Source organism: Aquila chrysaetos, chromosome 8 (genome assembly GCF_900496995.4).
Source record: "Aquila chrysaetos chrysaetos chromosome 8, bAquChr1.4, whole genome shotgun sequence".
Classification (NCBI taxonomy): domain Eukaryota; kingdom Metazoa; phylum Chordata; class Aves; order Accipitriformes; family Accipitridae; genus Aquila; species Aquila chrysaetos.
Window position 1 is genome coordinate 18,719,184 of NC_044011.1, and position 21,326 is coordinate 18,740,509.

Sequence of the window (21,326 nt, forward strand, 5' to 3'; positions counted from 1 at the left end):
CAATGCTGCCCTTATGTGGCTACATGTCTTTGTTGGCTCTAGCTGCAGATCACATCCTGCATTATTTGCATATACATGCCTTCAATTCCCCAGAAGAAAACCTGGTGAAAATCTACACTGTGCATTTCTCCAAATGAGAAGAAAAAGATCTGAGGTTTGGCTTTATCCAACAAGAGAACCAGAGAAAGGCACGTTTTAAACAAAAGAAAGCTGGTGGTGAAAAAAATACTTTCAGAATATTCAATGTCAGATCTGCGGTTATATGATGGGAACACAAAATGGAAAAAAAGCATGCCCAGAACATAATAAATACTAAGAACAAAGTACGAAAAATCTTGACAAGAATGCATGCTGCCAGACAGAAGGTACTTCGCACAAAGAAGGGCAAAGAAAAACTTAGTCCTTGCAGTAAAATCAATCCCAGCACTACAAAATGGAAAAGATGAAAATGAAACACCAATTGGTCAGGGTAAACAAGGTGCACAGAAAGCATTTGCAGCCACCCAAGAAGCCATTACAAATTTCAACAGGAAAAGAAAATGCTGCCCAATTTGTTTTGTAGAAGTAGTTTTGAATGGCCTGTATTTACAAGAATGACAAGGATTTTGTTAAACTCTACTCCACCATCTCCTCTCCAAAAATCCAAACACCAGTGCTATAATATAAATACTGTCACTTTTTGCTCCCAGCTAGTCAGGCACCTTTTAACTGTTAAAATGTAGGGAACTAATGGGCTGACATGCTTCTTATTTGTAAATAAAAATTACCCACCAAGCTCTCTCTGTAGCTTACTAACAATGTGCTGTAACGAATAAAATAATCCTGCTGTAAATTCAGTAGTGTTTGAATCTGGGTGCTGTTTCACACCTCAATACCACACGCAGTTTAGGGCAATACACAAAGGGTCTTGAAGTGACAAAAAATTGTAACCTGCATGTATATTTGTATGCATATAAATGGATAAGGGTTCAGATGACCCCTAGAAATGCCTCAAACCTCTGTTCTTCAGATTCTGTTTTTACTATGCAAAATTACTCTATTTATGCATTAGTATTTAATTAAGATTTTGAATTCACCCACATTTCTTATTTGTCTTCCATCCTGTCAATAAGTAGTATAAATCCCCAAATAATTCCACCTATCAAGAACAGTAGCTATTTCCTTATCTTACCTGTCATATTGCACGTCCTCTGATTACTTTCAAAATGATACTGCCTTCGTGCTTGGGCAATGTATTCAGCTGCTTCTCGTTCTTGGATTTCTCTGATTTTCTTCTGCCCATATTTTCCCAGTAAATAGACTCCTACAGAGAGATTTTCATAATACAGGCTGCTTTAGAAGTGTGAGGAAGGCCCCTTCAGTCCCTTTCTTGGATTTTAAACCATAAGGGTGCATAGTGGGTTTTGGGGGATATGTGGGTCTTGAGTATTTTAATACTGATTGACAAAGTAATACCCAGAAATAATATTTTCAGAATCAGTATAAGAAACTTTCCTGAGAAGAGTTATCTTGCTTTTCAAAGAAAGCATTTTTGGTACTACTGCAACATAAACAACTAGTACTGAAGAGACTGAATCAAATATTAGGAAGAGAAAAAATGTAAAGTAACAAAACCAAAGAATAGAGAAAATAAACCGAAATGCATAGGTCTGGAGATGGATGAAAATTTAAAATTTTTTAAAGATAGCTTTCTAAAATTAGCAGAAGTTAGAGGTAAAACTCAAGTCTTAAAAATCACCTAAGAGAAAAACGTTACAGACCAACACTTCCTTCGTTTGGTCCTGAAACTTCCGTAGGAAGAACCTTAGCTTCAGGGACACCTGACTGTGGCCCTCTTATTTCTTACCATGCCTGGTTCCTACCCTCCAGCCCCACCCTTCTACCCTTGAGGATCTGATCATCCCTCATCACCCTCACTATGAATCTCCATTTCCACAAAGACCCCACCAAAAATTTTTGCTCTACATTTCCTCCTCTCCCAACATACATCCCTTGGAAGTTGCCCCCAACAGCTCTTCCCACACCACCAGGGGTTCAGAGGTCTCTCCAGGCTGCCCGCAGCCCTCTTCTTTCCTCATCTCTGTCCTCCTTTCTAAGCCATTCCTCAAGATACCACTACATCTTCTAGACTTACCCTCAGCACCTTTGCCCACTGCAAGCTGCTTTGCATGAATTTCTCCCCCTCCACCTGGGGCTTCTTATAACACCTCCTGTGTATCAAGTTCATTTGCTGCCTCCTGTATGCGCTGGTCGCAGCAGTTACCTATTTAGGTGCATAACAAGCTCTTCCCATGTTCTCTTATGAAAGAATTGGGGCAGGGGGAGAGAGAGAGAAGGGAGGAACAAACCCAAGCAGAAAAGACTACTGTACAAGTTGATCATCTTCTGTCCACTGGGGAGCAATCCCCTAAGTACTGAAACTCCTCTACAGAGTGTCAGCTCTGACTCTCAAGTCAGTAACGGTACAAAGAAGAAATCTGAATATCAAGTCTTTATGTTTTTCCACCAAGCACTTTCAGAAGTCATAAACACAGAGCCACAACATTTTCTTCAAAGTTCGATTTTCACATTTTGAAGTTAATATCTGAATTAATGAGGCATTTAACAGCTGCTGAATGCTGGAAGTTTTAGAACTATTTTTATAAGCCTGATCCACAAAAACTAGAAAACAAACCAACCAACCAAAAAACCCCAACAAAACCAAACTCCCCAAGATTTTGAATTCAGCTACATTTTTTAGGTCATTAAAACCTTTCAATACGTTCTCCAAAACTATCATCAGTATTTCAAAAGGCTTGTCAACTTTGTGCCCCAATATTAATGGTTGCAAAAACCCCCAGCTATTCGTATTGGCATTATGTTTCCTAACAGGCAACTACAAGCCAGACCAGTTTCGAACAACCACAGTCACTTCCATTTATTTCCCAAAAGCCTCATAACATAAAAATGTGGATGTCACTCTCTCTTACTTCAGCCTTTAGGCAGACTGACCATTTGCCATGTGGAAGATTCACCCATTAGATGCAAACTTTAATATTATGGTTCCATATACATAAAAATCAATTTTACCACTAAATTGTTAAACAAAATGAGACTTCATGAGTAACAATTATATTATTTTTCTCTAAAAAATTATCAATTCCTGCCAAGTATATCTATTTAGAATGCAACTGTCAGGGTACTGATTTTTTTTTTTTTTTTCAGCTAACATACTGAAACAGGAACAATTTTTTTACAGTATTAGCAAATAATTTTTGAACACAATATTTTTCCAACCATTTTATCCCACCACATTTTTCACATTACATTCACACACTCATTTGTCCACATGACTACTTTTGTTTATTTTTCCCCCCCAAAGTAAATCCTTTAACTCCAGGTCTTGTGGCAGAAAAGTTGTAAGTATAAAAAAAGACTCTTCCTGAACGTACACAGGCAGACATGCAAACAATTAAAGAAGAATCATGTGCATGCCCTTGAGTGATATGCTGGAGCAGCACACCTTTAAGATTGAGACAGCTAATTGCTTAGTACTCAATTATTAAAGCTGTGTGATTACTCTGTACTAAAAACTGCTGTGCCTCATGAGTGTCCAGAGTTGCAGTAGCAGTCATCCAGGTTTAACAAGGAGTTACAAGAAAAAACACTCGTCTAAAATGATGCAACACCAGCTAGTAGTAGTCTTACTTCTCCCCCCTGCCCTGAACTAAGCCGTAACTTTGACCCATCACTAACATATGTTATTTACTCCGGTATCATCCTCATCTTTGGGAATGCAACGCATTAGAAGTTAACCAAGGTAAAAGTTACACCATCCACACAGCTTAAGCAAAACCAACAAACAACAGAAAAGTTTGGATGTCGGCAACAGACTGCCTCTGTTACTAACTCCATGGCTTTTAAGTGCCTCTAAGTCACCTGGAGGACACAGCACCTCACTTGGGAAATTCAAGTCTCATTTGTGACAATGAACTTCTGCCCACTAGTCACTCATGCCTGAACACAGCAGCAGAGCCTCTGCGAGTCTCTGGCTTATGGGATATTTCAAGGAGCTGCCAGCCTGGGAACTGGCCTGCATGTGTGCACATTTTACTTTAGAACAACCACGTGTATCTATATTGATACATATAGCATTAATTCAGAAGACTTGAAAATAACACAGCTAAGAAGTCCAGAATACATCACACAAAACCACTGTCACTTGGAGTTTGAAGCAGGACCAGAGAAAGCCACGTCCCAAGAACTGCCATAATGTCAAATCATCTAATGTACCTGCAGGAAACTACATTGACATTTTGAAAGTGTCTTGTTTTAAACAAGCAAAGTGGACACCAACTTTTAACAATAGCTAATATAACTCAATATTACCTCTCAGTATGGGATAGGAGGTCTGCAAAAAGTGGCAGCAGCAACATTTTACTCATGTCTAATTAGCTAAACTATTGTAAAGATGGAACTTCACAATGAATCTTACCCATATGTTCCATACAAAACCAGGAATTAAGAAAATTCAGCAATAATGAGACTGCCCAAAAGATAATTCCTATGTAAACCTTTTTCTGCTTTCATTAAAATGTGAACTATGCAAACAACTACTGTCCCAACAGTTCTGATTCAGAGGGTTCAGAAACAGATGAGTGGTACAAACTAGGACTACATCAGCTGATGCCAGAACCTTCAGGTACAGGAACCTCAGTAAGGATGTTGAACTACAATTCATACTGCTTTAAAATTGATCTACAAAGTGAAATGTATTTACATTTGCATTGGCTGTCTGTGCTGGTTTTAGCTGGGATAGAGTTAATTTTCTTTATAGTAGCTGGTATGGGGCTGTGTTCTGGATTTGTGCTGGAAACAGTATTGATAACTCAGGGATGTTTTCATTACTGCTGAGCAGTGCTTACACAGAGCCAAGGGCTTTCCTGGTTCTCACCCCACCCCACCAGCAAGGAGGCTGGGGGGGCACAAGTAGTTGGGAGGGGGCACAGCTGACCCCAACTGACCCAAGGGATATTCCATGCCATATGATGTCACACTCAGCAATAAAACTAGGGGGGAGGTTGGCAGGGGGGCCGCTGCTCAGGGAATGGCTGGGCATGGGTCAGTTGGTGTTGAGTAATTGTTTTCACTTGCATCACTTGTCTTCCTTAGGTTTTATTTTTCTCTGTTATTTATACCCCCCCACGCCTTACAATTTATTACTTTTTTTTTTTAAACTGTTAAACTTTTTATCTCAACCCATGAGTTTTCTCACTTTTACCCTTCCGATTCTCTCCCCCATCCCACTGGGGGAGGAGGGGCAGTGACTGAGTGGCTGTGGGGTGCTTAGCTGATGGCCAGGGTTAAATCATGACACTGTCCTGCAACACCGGGAACACCCAGGGTCTACAATACCCACACCATGTGGAAGCAACACTTGGATTCATCTGTTAGCAGTGAACTGAGATAAATATGCTCTAATTTGTGTCTGTAGCCCACTTTGGCTGTAGCATTTGTACAGACTCTTCCCATTTTAATGTAAGTAATGGAAGTAGCTTACAAAATCTACAGACTCTTACATAGTCGTGCCAGTGGCCTCAAACAGGTAGGATATGTCTCACCACATAAGTTATGGCTTACCTCTCTCTCAGCCCTTTCCCTTCTTCACAGGTGGGATGGAGAGATGAGCAACAGGGTGGGATAGGTAACTAGGAGGCATAAAGTTTTCAGTAAACCTCTTTACAACCCTCTGTAACCTTTACCCTCACTGCCATACTTCCCTCAGAAAAAAAAATTACAGGAAAATTTTCAGTTTTAAGAATTTTATTATGTAGAAATTGTGCTGACACACAGAAGCCTGCATCCTTCCAGAACATCAACAGCTCTGTAAGTTGTGGTTTGTCATTATGTACAAGCCGTGCATGAACTGACATACAATTGTCTCATTATGGTTGAAAACCATATTTAAAATAAGGTGGCACTAAAGCCTTATTCTCTTGGCACCACTGAGTCCCACCAAAAGCTATTTAACGCCCCTGCACTCACTCACAAACCAAGACAACTTTCTTTGCTAAGCAGACAGACTTCTGAGCTGAAGTGTTCTTTCTGCAAGCCAAAGGTTGCAACAGATGAGATTGAGCAATAACTCATTCACGACTGAATCAGAACCATACATTGCAGGTGCACCCTGAACTGGCTCTTCTACTGCAGTGAGAGAATTTCAACAGTGAATCATTTTGTAATATCCATTGAAATCTGCCTTGAATGCTGAGCGCTGAGATAGAAACCACTTTAAAAAGTGAATCTACCTGTGCAATAAGAACAAGTGAACATTAACACGTCCTTGCAGCTCTGTCATGCTAGCTCTCTCTCTACTTTAAATATTTCTAGTGGGTTTGATCCCAGAGCACTAGATTTTGCTTGCTTGAAGAGATTTAAGTCTTTTTAGTATGCAATTTACATTATATTGCTAAAAGAACAGACTTCTGAAGAATGGGTTTGTACAGGGTCTCTGCTAACTTGAGGTCTTTTCAACCCCACTCTATGGTTAAGGGAAAATTACACCTGCTGATTTTCCCTCAATTTGAGTACTTATTTTATGAGTTTTGTATCTTCATAAGCAGAAAAGTCTGTTGCAGTGTTGGGATTGACAGAAATTACATTAAGCATGACAGCCACTGATAACGCACAAAGAATCCATCTCAGTAAACAGAGGAAAGGCCATCAACCAACTCAGATTTTGGTGCAATAATTCTTCAGTAACACAACACTGAATCAGTAATAATGTAGAGACTCTTCTGTACTGTCTAATGAATCATTAAATATTCACATTAATCTCTGACCATGTGCCAGTTAAAGACTTAAAATCATTAAACCCTGTGATGTCCCGTTTTCCTTGTTACATCCTCCTTCTGAGGAAATGCACCTACAGCTCTTAAAAAAACCCAACCAAACACCAGAGAGATGCAGATTCCAGTCTCTGGTATTAAATCAGCAGATTTGGATGCTTTTCTTAAATCATTCAGCCACTTCCAAATATTTTGTCTTCAAGTGAAAGCAGTGATGTAAAGTTGCATTCTACTTTCAACATTAGGCAGTATTTTTTGGAGGACAGTCCTCTGTGGATCTCAGATTTCCAATTCATTGGTGGTGGCATTACCATAGCTTCTGAAGTTATTTTAAGATCTGATCCATAACTAATATGTAGATGGCCAAAGCACTCGCAATTCAGCTGCTGGACAACTGTAGTGCAGCACTCTGCAGTAAATCCCTCTGTCTCCCAAGCTGCCCTAAAATAACATGGTGCAAGTTGCAGCTGGTGGCAGCTAAGATGTTCGCCTGCTTGCAGATGCCCTGACTTACTACAGAGTCTCGAATACAAAATACCAATTTTCTACAGAGTTCTCAAATATAACACAGCTCGAGGAAACAGGTATTTGATCCATGCTGCAGACAATGACAGCACAGCTCAATATTTTCAGTCAGAAGTTGAAACGCGTGTTAGAAGTTGAAAAGCGTGTTAGAAGAGGAGCATCTTGGGCTTTTTTGGATTGGTCGTACTTTAAATGACTTTATTTTAGTCCCCAATTTTTTTTTTTTAAGTGTACTTCATCTAGTCAGTAGCATTTTAATGAAAGTGATACTGAACTGTACATAAACAGCACCAATCATAAGGAAAAGGCTACAAATTCAGTGATATTAGGATGGTTTGCAGGCTGGCAGAAGGCTGTTTAGACATAATAAATTTAGGATTTCAGGCTGTGAGGACTACCAAGAGCCACAAGCTCCCCAATATCTGCTTTCCCACTTGCACACTGATCCACATTTACTAGCTGAAACTGGGACAACTGATGCTTTTACTATTCCCATTTGACCGCCCACCACTCTCACAAAGACAGTTGAAGGGGAGGGGGAACAGCTTGCAGGTTACAGCCTGGTATATTAAAGTAAATCTGTTTACTTAACATGGTGGGCTGTAAGCATGATGGCTCAGAAACTGGTAAACATTACATTCTACTGTACTTGCAGAGTCAGAAAACCTGCAGGTGAGGGGGTGAACTGGAGAAGTGGACTGACAAGTACTTCAGTAACCATCATCTAACCTGTTATCGTGTATTAATTGGCACTCTTTGGAGAAACACAGAAGGAATTCATGGTGAAAGGATGCAGAGGACACAACAATCAAGGCAAGTCACAAGTATATACAATTCACCTTCACAAGAGACCTCACCTGAATACGAGACAAAACGTACTGCAAAAACCCTGCAGCCCTCAAAATATTTAACTGTTCAGGCAACTTCCAGTGGGTATGAACAAACACAAACTTTCCTTATCAACTCTGTAATATTTAATTCTGTGTCATTTGCATAAGATATAAGTACATTAGATGACTGAGTGTGCAAAGACACGCCTGTACCTTTTGAAGAGTATCTGATCTCCAGCTGCACAGATGTACATTTTGTTATTAAACACAGAGATAGACCCAAGGTGTTATTTTAAATCCAGTTCCGGCTAAAAATAACCCTATAATAACTCCAGGGAAAGGAGAAGCTTACCAGACCATAACCACCCGACACGTTAAGTCAAGAGCCTTAGGGGAGAAGGAATGGCTTGAGTAATTACTGTAAATCCTCCTCTCCAGTAAAGTTTTGCATGTGCAGTCGGTTTATATTTGACAATTCCCCTCGATGCACAAGTCACTTCTAGAAGTACAAGCTTTCAGCCTCTGTCCTAAGAATAATAACACAAACGTCACTCACGCTTCGCGCGGTTAAACGTTATTTCAAACCAACACAAACACCCGCTGTAAGAACCCCCAGGCAACTCGAATCCCTGTGTTTCAGGACTGACAGGACGACGTGCAGATTCTCCTGCTTGCCTAAGGGAAAAGTCCTCCTGCCACCCGAGCTCTCCCGCAGGCGGTCCGGGGGTGCGCTCCGGTGCCACCAGCAAGGCGAAGGGCTGCTCCACGCCACCGCGGAGCTCCCTGCAACAACTCACCGCGGCGGCCATGCAGGGACGAGGCCAGCTGGGCCCGCGGCACCGCCGGGCCGGTCACGCCAGCGGCCGGCGCCGGGCTGGCCCGGGCGGCAGGGGCGCGGCGGGCAGACGAGCCTTCTTTCCTACCAGCGGGGAACCCGCCCGACCACCGGCGGCTCGTCGGGCTCAGCGGCCGACCGCCGCCTCTGAGGGGGCCTCGCCGGCGGGAACCGCGAGCACTTCAGCGACAGCGGGCAGGCCCCGAGGCCGGCTCCGCACCGAGCCCTCCTGTCGCCCCCCCGCCGCCCCTCGGCCCGGCCGCCAAGCACTCACCGCCGAGGAAGGTGCCGAGGACGAGGCATTTCTTCTTGTGCCGCTTGAGGAAACTCCAGAGGGACCGGAGCATCCTGCGCGCCCGGCCCGGCCCGGCCACCCCTCGCCTCCCCGCGTCGGCGGAAGGGGCGGTGGCGGCGGCTCCGCCCGCGGTGCCTCGCCGCCCGGCCCCCCGGAAACACCGCCCGCGCTGCGCCGGTGCCGGCCATGGAGGAGGAGGAGGAGGAGGCGGTGGCCTGGATGGACCAGGCCCTCGACGTGGTCAGTGCGGGCGGGGGGCTCTCGCCCCCCCCCATCCCCGGCCGTGAGGGAGGGGTGCGGGCGGCCGGCCGGGCTCCGCCCTCCCGCGGGGGGCAGCCTCGGAGGAGGCTTGAGGGGAAGGGAGCAGGGAACCCGGGTGCGGGCGGGCCGAGGGGGCGGGAGAAGGGGGGTTCGTTAAAGCCCGGCCCGCGCCTCTCCGCCGGGTAACGTTGTCCTGCTCCTTGCGTTTGTCTGTCTGTCCGTCTGTCGTGCAGGCTAAAGAGGCGCTGGAGAAGGGGGAGGTTCCCGTCGGTTGCCTGCTGGTGTACAACGGCGAGGCCGTGGGGCGGGGCAGGAACGAGGTCAACGAGACGAAGAACGTGAGTCGGGGCGAGGGGTTCCCCCGGGCGCGGGGCCCGGCCCGGCCCGGCCTGGCGAGGCCGCCGTTGCCTCCCGCCCTGCGGCGGCAGCCGCCGCGCGGTTCGGCCGTTTCACCCCTCCCGGCCGTCCGGGGAGGGGTTTGGGGAGATTAGGGGCAGTTTGGGGCAAGTGTCACCTCGGCGCCCGGCTGCGGAGAGGGAGCAAGCGGGTGCCAGGGGGAACGGGACAGAGAGGAACGCGGGGCGGGTCGTAAGGTCAGTCACGGTGTGAGCTGGAGACCGGCCTCCCTGGCGGGGGTTCGGGCTACCGGCGTGCTCTCTGGGGGCCTTTAAAGGCACCTGGGGATTAACAGCGACCTGTGCAGCCTTCCTCTTGAAATTCTCTCCGCAGACGCTCCACGAACGGTTTCCGTTGCTGGCAAACTGGCATTTTCGTGTGCTGTGATGAGGTTATCTGAAAAGTAACGAACTATAAATTGGAAGTCCAACTGTGCTGCTTTTCTAGGAAAAGTTCTGTACAAATAAAGGAATAAATAATTACCAGTCTCATTTGGGAAGAGAGGGGGGAAGACAAGGAGTCAGGAAGTTGTGGAGAGTTGCAGAATATATAGGATAACAAAATCTCATATCTAGTTTACAAAAATTCTTCCTTTGACAGGATTGTTCTTTCAAAAACTTATTGTCTGTAAATTTTAGACCTGATGCTTGCAATTTTAGCCATCAGATTAGATCTTATACATGCAAATTAGATCTTGGGGAGGGGGGGGGAAGTGAGTGAGCGGCTGCATGGTGCTTAGTTGCTGGCTGGGGTTAAACCATGACAGACACCCGTTAAAGCCAACAGGGATTTTGTACAACTGGAAGTTTTGTATAGATGAATCTGATTGCAGGGTCTGGCTGTAATTTATATTGGATGTCTCAAATCTGAAAATATAATAAAAGGTGAAAATGAGTCTTTGAAGCTCAAAAGTGCAACAGTAAAGATGAATCATTATACTAATTTGTGCTACAGGACAATCAATAATGTATTAAGATAACTTCTAATACAACTCAAGAAAGCCAGATGACGGAGAAGCTAGGTATCTCAAGCTAAATCAGTGTAAACACTGCAGAGAAGGAGAGGCTTCCTGGGAAAATTGTGCCAGAGATATTAATGCTGTGTAAAAAATCACACATTAATAAACAGGCAGAACACAACTGATGAGACTGATAACAAAACCAGAATCAACTTAAAAATATTAGGGAAGCTTTCAGACTTTTTTAGTGTTAACATCAGGGTTGTCTGAAGGTATGTACTTAAACCCATGTAGCCTGATTTAAAAAATTCGGCTGCATTTTGGAAACAGTGAACTGTTAATATCTTTGAAAGCCAAGCCTTTTTACAATTTCTCTTTAGCTCAAGTTTCAATTCTTTTGTGGCTTAATTTTTATAAATGCTTGTATTATAGTGATTGGAAATGCTGGGTACTCAGTGCTTCTGAATTTTGTATCAGATAATTAATTGCTCCATATAGTCTAAGCTTGAAAGAGGCACTTGCTGGGAAATGTGAATGCAGGAAATTGTTTTCAGTTTTCTTCTAATGATTTCTGGCATTATTTAGGAACAATCCCGTGGAAAAAAAAACCCCTCTTGAACCACTGAGGCAGTTCCAATAGACATCATAAATTTGTCAAGGTCTGTTTTAAAACTAATGTCTCGTCCCACCTCATATTGGAGGACTTTTCCAGAACATCATTCCTCAGATGGCTAGAAAACATCTGATTTCCAGTTTTAAACTTTTTATGGTCCATTTAGATCTCTCTGTTCTTGTGCCAGCATCATCCATTATTTTACATAGCTTGAATGTATTAAAGTCGTATTCCCTTTTGGCTTTTATTTTTCCCTGTTTTCCCCAAGCCAACTGTTTAATCTCCTCTCAGAAGATAGGCTTTCTTTCTGTGTTCATTCTAATAATTCTTGTATACATCCATTCCAGCTTTGATTCATCTTTCTTGAATTCACTTAACCAGAACTGTATACTTTATTCCAGATGGACTTTCTCTTGTGCCTAGTTTGATAACAGTAATACTTCCCATTCTCCCCTGAAGTAAGTCCACCCATCTTTTCTGGACCTTCCTTGGTCTTTCATGCTGTTTTGTTATTCTTCATTTGTTGTTTTGATTTTTTTTTTTTTTTTTTTTTTTTTACTCCCATCTATAAGGCCATCCACCTCTTGAGTGACACTCCGATCCATCACATGCAAGATGTTAGCTGTTTTCTGCAGGTGTTTCTCCAGTTAATGCCAATGTCACAACTGAAAACATTTAAGCAAAATGATCTTTGAGCATCTTTGCTAATTAGTTTCCTCTGTACAAATATTTCCCTTTGCAATGCAACTTCTCTTCTTTGCTTGCTTACCTTATGTTTCTTGTGCTATGCAGTTTTCCCCAGAATGGCAATAATTTCACATGTTGCACTGTGCCAGATGCATTGTAGGAGTCCAAAGAAGGTTACTAGGTTAATTTAAAGTCAACTGTCTTAGTAAATCCACATTGTATTTTGTTTCATTTTCCTTTTATAGACTAGTCCTTATAACATTACCTTCAAAGTTTGTTATGTTGTCTGTTTTGCTGTTGAGACTATCCTGGATCTGTAGATGTCAGGATTGTATGTCCTTCCTATTTTTCATTCCAGTGACTCTGTTCACTCTGACGGGTTTCAGTCATGTGATACTCTCCCTTGATGTATTAAAAGCATTGCTATGAGATTGGCAGCCTCATGCACAAGTTCTTTAGTATTTTTCTGATGGAGATGATCTATCAACTTGGGGTTTTGCCTCTCATCTCTCTTCCATGCCCTAGGCATTAAATTTCATAATTTTAAAGTCCTAATTCTGTATCTCATACACTGTAATTTGTGCTTTCATACTCTTATTCTGCCTTTTGACCACGTTTTCTGCGTCATTTTTATTGAGAAGGCAAAATACTGATTTTCTTTTGGTGTAGTACTATAATTATATTTGAGCCTCATCTCAAGGTCACTGTAGTAGTTCTAACTCCTTTTTCACGTTTTGTCTCAAGGTATTTTTACTTTTTATGTAATTTTTTTTGTAAGGTTGACGTTTGGTGATTCTTCCTTTAGCCTTTGCTATCTGACCTCCAAAATGTAGCTTTATAATATATTGGCTTTTTTTACTCCATGAAAACTTTCTTCCTGCTTTTAGAAAACGCTGTGTTTATCCAGTTAGGTCTGCAGTCCTTCTTTACAGTTCTGCCCTTGCAAGAATCAACTTGCCACTAGGCTTTGTGTCAAATAAATTCCGTCTTTTCCTTAAGTAAGTCCCTGCATCCTCTGATCTTAACTGACTGGAGTTAGGAGCAGGTAGGGTCTTCTTTATGCCCTCTTTCTTTCTGTTCCTAAACTGCTCATTTTGGCAAGAAGATTTAGTTGCTGAAAGCTCTCTAATTTTTTCAGTCTGTCTCCTGTCACCCTGCATACTTTGTTTCTGCCCTGCATGTCCACAGCAGAACACATGAACATCAGAGATACTGCTGCTTACTCTGCGGAAGTTATTTGCAAAATTATTGATCATCATCACATTCTTCTGGAAAATGTTGCTGTTGGAAGAAGGGAGTTTATATACAGCTGTGTTTGTTTTATTTTTTTAGGAGCATGGCTGTGGCATCAGCATTTCAAAATAGTTAGGCATGTCATTATTTGTATTCATTGGGCAATAGTGCAACAAATGTCTGTGTAAGACACTCATTTTCAACAGTCTGGCAATACATTCACAAGCTTGTGCCAGTACTGTGCTCCCTCTGGCAGCTCCCACACTTGCTTGTTTACAGTCTTGCCTCAGACCAACCTGAAAGTTTTCTTCCTTATAACGTATGTGACCCTTCCCAAATAGAACCCTTTTTTTGGGCATGTTTATTCCCACGTGTGATGCAATCATTCGCTTCCCACTAAAATGCTCTCTGACTCAGGTCCTTTGTTGATACACACAGACTTCTCTTTGTTATCTCCTGTTGGGTCATTGTAGCATGTGTCTGCTCAGATCACCTTGCAAGTACCATACGCGATAACTGAAGTATTGTTTGCCCTCTTAAATTACTAATGAAGCCATAAGATAATATAGAACTTTGAGCTTTGGCCCCTTTTACTCTCACTTCTTAGTTCTAGTCTAAGATTTAGAAGGTAAGCTTTTCAGGGCAGTGATGATATCTTTATTTGTCTATAAAACATTTGCCACAGTTTGGGGCACTATTTTAAGGCTTTGTCAAGGCTTTTTCCCCACTGACATCAGCTTCAAATAATTTCTCCTTGGAACACCATTTGCCACTCTCTAACAATTCTCTTTTTCCCTTGCTACTCTGACCTGCTTTTGGTTTTTTGGCTTTAAAATAATGCATAAGATTGGGCAAGTTTTTTAAAAAAACAGTAGGGGTTTATAGAAGCTAATGAATTGAGTCAGTGACTCAAAATGAAAATAATCTGGTTTTCTCTTTAATTTTACACACAGTCAATAAAAAGGACTATCTAGTCATCGCTCAATACAAAATAATATCTTAAGACAGACCTAAAAGGTCAGTTTTTCCCCCATATCTTGTCTTTTAAGAGGGATCTTTAGCATGTGCTTAAGGAAGGAGCTCAAGAAACTGGAAGAGAGTAGCATGAATCTTCCCCTTGCATATCCTTTCCGCTTCTGAAAGTGAATAGGTTAGGGACTTCTAGAGCCCAAGACTGTATCTGGACCTTTGTTTCTGATAGCTGTCTGTGCACATATCCTCCATGAATTTGTCTAAACCTTTTTTGAACTCATTTATGTTTTTGGCTTCCATAGCATCCTGTGGCAATGAGTTCCACAATTTAATTATGTGCTTTGTGAAAGAGTACTTCCTTTTGTTTGTTTTAAATCTGCTCCATAATTTCATTGGGTACCCACTTGTTATGAGAAATAATAAATCACAATTTACTGTTTGCTTTTCCACATGTTTCTTGATTTTTATAAACCTCTGCTGTAGTCATCTTAACTTGGAAAACTAATGATTGTATCTGGTGAGTTAAGAGCTGTAGTCTAGTTAGTCTCTGTACTGTTCTGTAACTTGGATAATCCTTTCTCACCCTGTGGTGAATTTGTCCTGGTGTTCCCATGTCTTCATGAGGTGAGATGACCAAACCAGCATATATTACTTAAGATGTGGATGCACTGGGATCGAGTAATATTATATATTAGTGTAATCTCTTTTGTGTAGCTGTCTTCTATTACCACAGAAGCCAGTATGACTTACAGCAGCTGCATGGCTTTTCTTAACTTGTACTTCCAAGATCAGCAGAGGCCTAAAAGCTACTCAGTGTACTCAGTATAAAGCAGTGTCATAGGTTAGAGGCATGTTTTCCTCCAGTAGTGAAGAGTTACTGCTTATATGCTTTCAGTTCATGCTCAGGAGTTGAAAAGCCAATATGGTATTCATGTCTCTTCTGATCTGAGGGGCACAAAACTAGAATAGCCACAGCTTACACTTTTGAGTTACGGTAGCTGTAGTAGTTCTGAGGCATCATTCTGCTGGAGGGCATTGTGCTTTGTGTCTCCATAACGTGTGTGCACTGAGACTTCAGCTGATGTGATCTCATTTATTCAACTACAGAACCTTCATGGCAACATTGCACTAGTAGGTCTGGAGGAATCATGTCTGCATATTGATTCAGATCCATGTTCTTATTCTGAGTGGGTTCATTAGTATGTTAGTTCAGATCACAAGTGCACTCATGGAATAAATTTCTTGATTGTGTCTTCTTACCATGCTTTGGTTTGTGTCTCAGAGATGTCAAACTGTCTTCCTTTCAGATGAAACTATACTGAAAAGATGCGCTCAGGGAGCGTACTTAATGCACTCCAGCTGTTGCTGGGAATATACTATCCATGGGACTAAACTGGAGCTTGGCCAGTATGAAGTCCCCTGAATTGGTGTTGATTCCTCAGCACTGTTTTGCTCTACAGATACATTCCTCTTGCACTGCACTATTTCCTAATGTAGGCATAGGCAATGTAGATCTCTGTAGGAGTTTTAAAACATTTTTTAAACAGTGTTAAACTTACCACTAAGTTACTTACACATGAGTCTTTTGTCATATATTGTAGAGCATCTCACAGTTATCAGCACAGATCTTCACAGTGCTAAAACATTAACCCAAGTTCATGTATTGAGAGGAAGTTATCTCAGGTCTCATAAAGACTTATGTAGCAGAGGTACAAGTATAATTTGGATTGATTAAGTCTTAGTCTTGTACCTCTGTCAAAAACATCCTTTTTCCAGAATAGATTAAAAAGAAGGAAAATACTAACAAATAGCCTTAATTCAAATAAGCATCAGGCTTTAACTAGAGAGAGTCCTTTCATAACTAATAGTTTGTGATATTTTTGCTGTGATGTGATTGGCAAAACACACCGCTGCAGACATTCCAGAGCGATACTGGGACATTACTGATTGTTTTTGTCTCTCTGCAATTAAAGTCAACACTTCTTCTGTTCAGGTGTTTGTGCTATACCTATTGCTGTGACCTCTGAGATACTCATCATTCAGTTGTATTGGATTAAAAAAAGAGAAATGAATATTATTCTGTCTTTTTTTAATCAGGCATATACTGCAATCCCTGCCTATTACTTGAGGGACTTACTGTACATGTATGTATTCCCAGGCAGCATTAAACCTGATGCAAACCAAAAATACTGCGTCTACACAGTAGGCCAAGCAGTTCCAGAAACTTTTGCACATGCACAGTGTATTCATTCCATGCAGGCACAGTAACATTGTCAGCGGGAGGAAAAGGTACCAGCTAGGAGCAGTTTCTTAATATTTCCAGCAAAAGTAACACAGCCTGCATTCTTGCTCTTGGAAGCACAGTGGGCTAGATCAGTTGTTCTAGTGAGCTTTTTGTGTCCCTTAAGCCTCAAGTAGAGCTTTCATGTCTTGTCTTACTATGCTGGTATGACAGAGAAAGGAGAGCTTCTGAGCAGACTCCTCTGCCTGGGAACAGGTAGAAGAAAAAACTGGTTTGTGCTTGTGGATCTTGTGTGTGCTGCATATGAGGTGGAAGTTGAATGTGTTCTTTCTTGGGCTGACTATTTCTTCTGCAGTTTGGGCTGCGTGAAATTTCTTTTGCAACTTGAACCAGCAAAGAGGTGTACTAAAAAGAGACTTCTCAAGAAAGCATTGCATTACTTCTTTAACAGAAGTGAAAATAATGGCATTATTAATAAATGAGATGTCAGGCCATCTTGCCTTTGACTTGAAAGAATAATTTTATGACATTGCATCTTACTTCATTTGTATCTGTACAAGTGAGAAGCTTAAAGCTGTGAATCAATGCAAACTTCAAGAAAATGTTTATTTTTATCTCCTAGGCTACTCGACATGCAGAAATGGTGGCAATCGATCAGGTCCTTGACTGGTGCAAGCAACACAACAGAGATTATACAGAAGTGTTTGCACACTCAGTATTGTACGTAACTGTAGAGCCTTGTATCATGTGTGCAGCTGCCGTGCGCTTGATGAGTATCCTTTCATGCTTATTCATACTGGGAAACCATATGTTAAAACGTTACTCTTTTGGCAGTGAGCCCACAGGGAAGGGTTTGATGCTGTAAGGCAAAGCCAACAGGGTACCATCTTATGGTTTGAGACTCTGCACCCATCTCCATTTATTGGATGGTAAATAGTAAGAGCCTCAAGAATGTAAGAGAAATGGTGCAATTATGACAAACAACGATTTCTCTTAGGGATGTAAAAATACATTTTAGAGACATGTGTTATTATGTAAAATGAGCTAATCTTAGTTCAGTGTTCAGTTTTGAATGTTATAACAATCAGTAAACTATGGCTTTGTATGCCTCTGCTTTGGGATTCATGCTTCTCCTTTTCTGAGGAAGGCTGGATGTGCATCTTCAGCAATACATCCTACATTATTCAGAAGTAAGTTCTGATTTTATGAGGGAGGAATTGTAGTGCAAACTAATTTACTTTGAAAAGTACAAGCACATTTTAGTGAAATTTAATGACTACTTAAATCGGGCTACTGTACCTCCTGCTTGCTTTTCACTTTTAACTTAATACCTTAACTCATTCACATAAATTCCACGGGTCATATATGGCTGTCGAAATGAGCGATTTGGAGGCTGTGGCTCAGTTTTGAGCATCTCGTCTGATGATATGGTAGACACAGGAGAACCATTTGAAGTAAGCTATAAAATATTTTCCCTTGTTTTTTTAGCTAGGGTACTGTGCCTAGCTTCATTACCATGCTTTGAGAATGTTATGCATCAGTTTAAGAGGACTCAGGTGAAAGATGATCAAAGTCAAGTAAACCTGACTTAACAAGAAAATAATGTAAAAAAAATTTAAGTCCTTAAAGAAAAGAAAATTGAGGAAAAGCCTGATGACAGTCTTAAAATAATTAAAAGGATGCATCAAAGGGGAAAGGAACGAATTACATTTGTGGAACAAGGTAAGGAATAAAAGTATCTAGAAGATGTGTAATACTTGGAACAGTAAGTGTATGCTGTAGGAAGAGATGAGGGAGAAATTATTTTAAACTGCAGAATGTACAAACACATAATCAATAAAGATCAAGTAACAGCAGCTTACTAAGTTACTGGATTTTAGCTGAGCCACTGGAAATGATTGTATTTTTGCTCCCAGTCTATCCATATATGAGGTAAAATGCATTAGCTTAGACTTACTTCATATAGTTCAAATCCCAAAATAAATACGGACTGCAAAAGTAGCAGAGGAATTTTAGCTTAGATATCAGGAAACTTTCTGAACAGTAAGGATACTGAAGGACTGGAACAGAGCGTCTGGGTAGAATGAGGCATCTTTTGTCATTTAAGAAAGGCTGGACAAGCATTCAGTGGAGGTATAGTATACATAAATCTAGATACTTTACAGCATTATACTAGTATACCTATACATACATATAGATAGAGAATATTTATAGCATTATATTTATTACATTATACGTAGTTGTAGATGGTCCTGCCTTATACAAGGATAGGAATTAGGGTTCTTAAGAGTTCTTTTCCACACTTAACATTTATGATTTAATGAGTGTAAAAAACCAAGTCATATATTTCAGCATTGTAAATAAGCACTAAAGGCTCAAGGCTCAGAAAGAATTTCAGTCACCAAGACAATACTGTTTGGCAGTCCAGTGTAAACATATTAAGCATCTTTCTTTCAGGGTGTTTGAGACTAGCATCTGAATTAATTTGTATAGTCAGTACTGGAAGAGTGTTCATTTACTAACATTGGCATGTGGTATTTAATTTTTCTACATGTTCAGAAGAAAGAAAGGGGAAGATTCTTGCTATTACAAATCCTTCCTTTTGTTTCTGTAGGCAACTACAGTGGGATGTATAGGTGTGATGCATTATTTTCTAGCGTGGGTGGAGATTCATTTTGTGTTAGTGACACTTAAAACGCTTTGTCATTATGTTCATGGCCTGGAAAAATATTTTAGAAGGACCAAAAAGGTCTGAGAGGTGACTGTCAGGAATAAAGAACAGGCGTGTGGACCAATGTTTTCTTGTAGGAATCTTATCTACAAATACCTAGGTGTATGTCTCTTTTACATTTCCAAGTGCTTGAGGGGTATATGAAGTAAGTTGGAAACACATTAATAAGAAAGAAATTGGGGATTGCATAAAATTTTTACCAAAGTTACTAAGAAAGTTTGTTTTGCCTTACTTTAAGTTATTAGGGAAATCATTTACTCTACTAAGCCTTAACACAGTATTTTTCAACTGTATTAGGTATTCAACCTGAAAAGGGAGATTTTCTGACCTCTAAACAGACAGTACAGTTTACATTTACTCTGTACTTCAGGCATTATTGTGAAGCATGGAATATGTTATTCTCAGATGCGCTCATGAACATTATTCTAATTTGAACAGTGCATTTCTGGCTATCGTGCCGAAGAAGCAGTGGAAATGTTAAAAGCTTTCTACAGACAAGAAAATCCCAATGGTAGGTTTCACATTAATGGATCCATTTTGATCCCAACCTGATTTAAAAGAATGCTGGCACTGGTATTACTGTAATTAACTTCTGATGGTTTTTCTCCCTTTCTGTTTCTTCTTGGCAGCACCAAAATCAAAAGTACGGAAGAAAGACCATCGTAATTAGCCCTATGCTGATGGGAGATAGAAACTTACCAAAAATGAGACGTGAAGATTTCTTCAGCGTCCTTCTTTTTTAAAATGTACAGTACAATTAAACTATGTCTAATGTTCTGTACAGAGTTTTTACTAATAGGATACTCACTACCTGTTCCTGCGTTTCTACGTATGTGTTTTCTTGTTATCATACATGACCAAACAGAAGAATAAGTGGCTGTTTTTAGAAAGAGGAAAATTTATGGTTCAAGTTCAGTTGTTTACAGCCAGATGGATCCATTAAAATTCTGCCATTCTGTACAGCACGTTCTAGAATATTTTCTTTCCTTCTGTCTGTGGAGAAGCATCTTGGTTTTCAATAGTAAATGTTTGCTTAGGCAAGTAAGTAAATCTCTTGGAAAGTTACATTTGTAAGACCTTCACAGTCCTTGTGTGTATATTTAATCAAAAGGCATATAAGGAATTGTACAGCCCTTGAAGACTTTAGATAAGATCATTGTAACGGTTATTCATTGTTTTTTACACCCCCTCTACCATAAGCCAAATTTTCAGACATCTTCTGAAAGTCCCATACATATGTAGACAGGTATATATGCAGAATCACATGTCTCAGTTTGTATATACTGTTACTTAATAAGCGTAAGCAAGCATCACTTGGCTGCACAGCATCTTCATACAAAGTTGTGGAGAAACTCTCCACAACTCTATCTAGACTGTCCACTCGTCTGGTGAATATTAGCATAAGAAATGCTTTATTATTAAGAATCTGCTAAGAAGTTGTTCTCGGGTACTAAATTATAGTAACTGAGATGGGCAGATACACATGAAAACCAGGAAATTAAATTGGTAATAGTATGAACAAAATATGCTTTGAGATACTTACCTTTTTGTAGTGTTGGTTGGCTTTGTCATTTCCATGTACTTTACTTGGCCGTGCAGTAATTTATAATCCAGAAGAGGGCCTTACAGTTCCACTAATGAATTACGAATACAAAGAAGTACAGTTCAATCTTGATTATATATCTCTTAGTGGATACTTCTCTTAAGCATGAAACTGTTTGTAGTTTATTCAGCTGATATTCAGAAATTTGAGAAATGCCCTAACTTTTTTTTAATGTAAGTGGTTAGAATTCTGTGACTATAAAAACTGAATACAATTAAACCTTTTAGATATTTCAAATAAATACTTTCAAAAGTGTTTTTTAAAAGAGCATTAAAAACATTACTTTGTCACTATTGCTCCTAGTAGCTTAGAATTTGT

At 40.7% G+C, this 21,326-nt stretch overlaps 2 protein-coding genes across 2 annotated transcripts in view; one reads left to right on the top strand and one right to left on the bottom strand.

Moving 5' to 3' along the window:
* Positions 1-9,439, bottom strand: part of PEX3 (peroxisomal biogenesis factor 3) — a 21,300-nt gene extending 11,861 nt beyond the window's left edge. Inside the window, exons 1-2 of the mRNA XM_030023753.1 lie at positions 9,292-9,439; positions 1,172-1,303 (exon numbers count right to left, since the gene is read on the bottom strand). Of these exons, the coding sequence (XP_029879613.1) occupies positions 1,172-1,303; positions 9,292-9,364 (205 nt within the window). The 5' untranslated portion in view covers positions 9,365-9,439. The remainder of the gene's footprint in view (positions 1-1,171; positions 1,304-9,291) is intronic.
* A 7-nt stretch (positions 9,440-9,446) lies between these two features.
* ADAT2 (adenosine deaminase tRNA specific 2) lies at positions 9,447-20,470 on the top strand. The gene is made up of 6 exons (XM_030023754.2): positions 9,447-9,552; positions 9,807-9,911; positions 17,297-17,447; positions 18,022-18,128; positions 19,844-19,916; positions 20,035-20,470. The coding sequence occupies exons 1-6, from the start codon at positions 9,499-9,501 to the stop codon at positions 20,073-20,075; spliced, it is 531 nt and encodes a 176-aa protein (XP_029879614.1). The 5' UTR covers positions 9,447-9,498; the 3' UTR covers positions 20,076-20,470.
* The last annotated feature ends 856 nt before the right edge of the window (positions 20,471-21,326 follow it).

What these genes read in the sequence shown, in the direction of transcription:
- ADAT2 (XM_030023754.2), top strand. Translation starts at nt 9,499, where the DNA reads ATGGAGGAGGAGGAGGAGGAGGCGGTGGCCTGGATGGACCAGGCCCTC. An exon ending in AGGTCAACGAGACGAAGAAC is followed by an intron (nt 9,912 to 17,296) that starts GTGAGTCGGGGC and finishes TTTATCTCCTAG; the next exon opens with GCTACTCGACATGCAGAAAT. An exon ending in AGCTGCCGTGCGCTTGATGA is followed by an intron (nt 17,448 to 18,021) that starts GTATCCTTTCAT and finishes ACTCATTCACAT; the next exon opens with AAATTCCACGGGTCATATAT.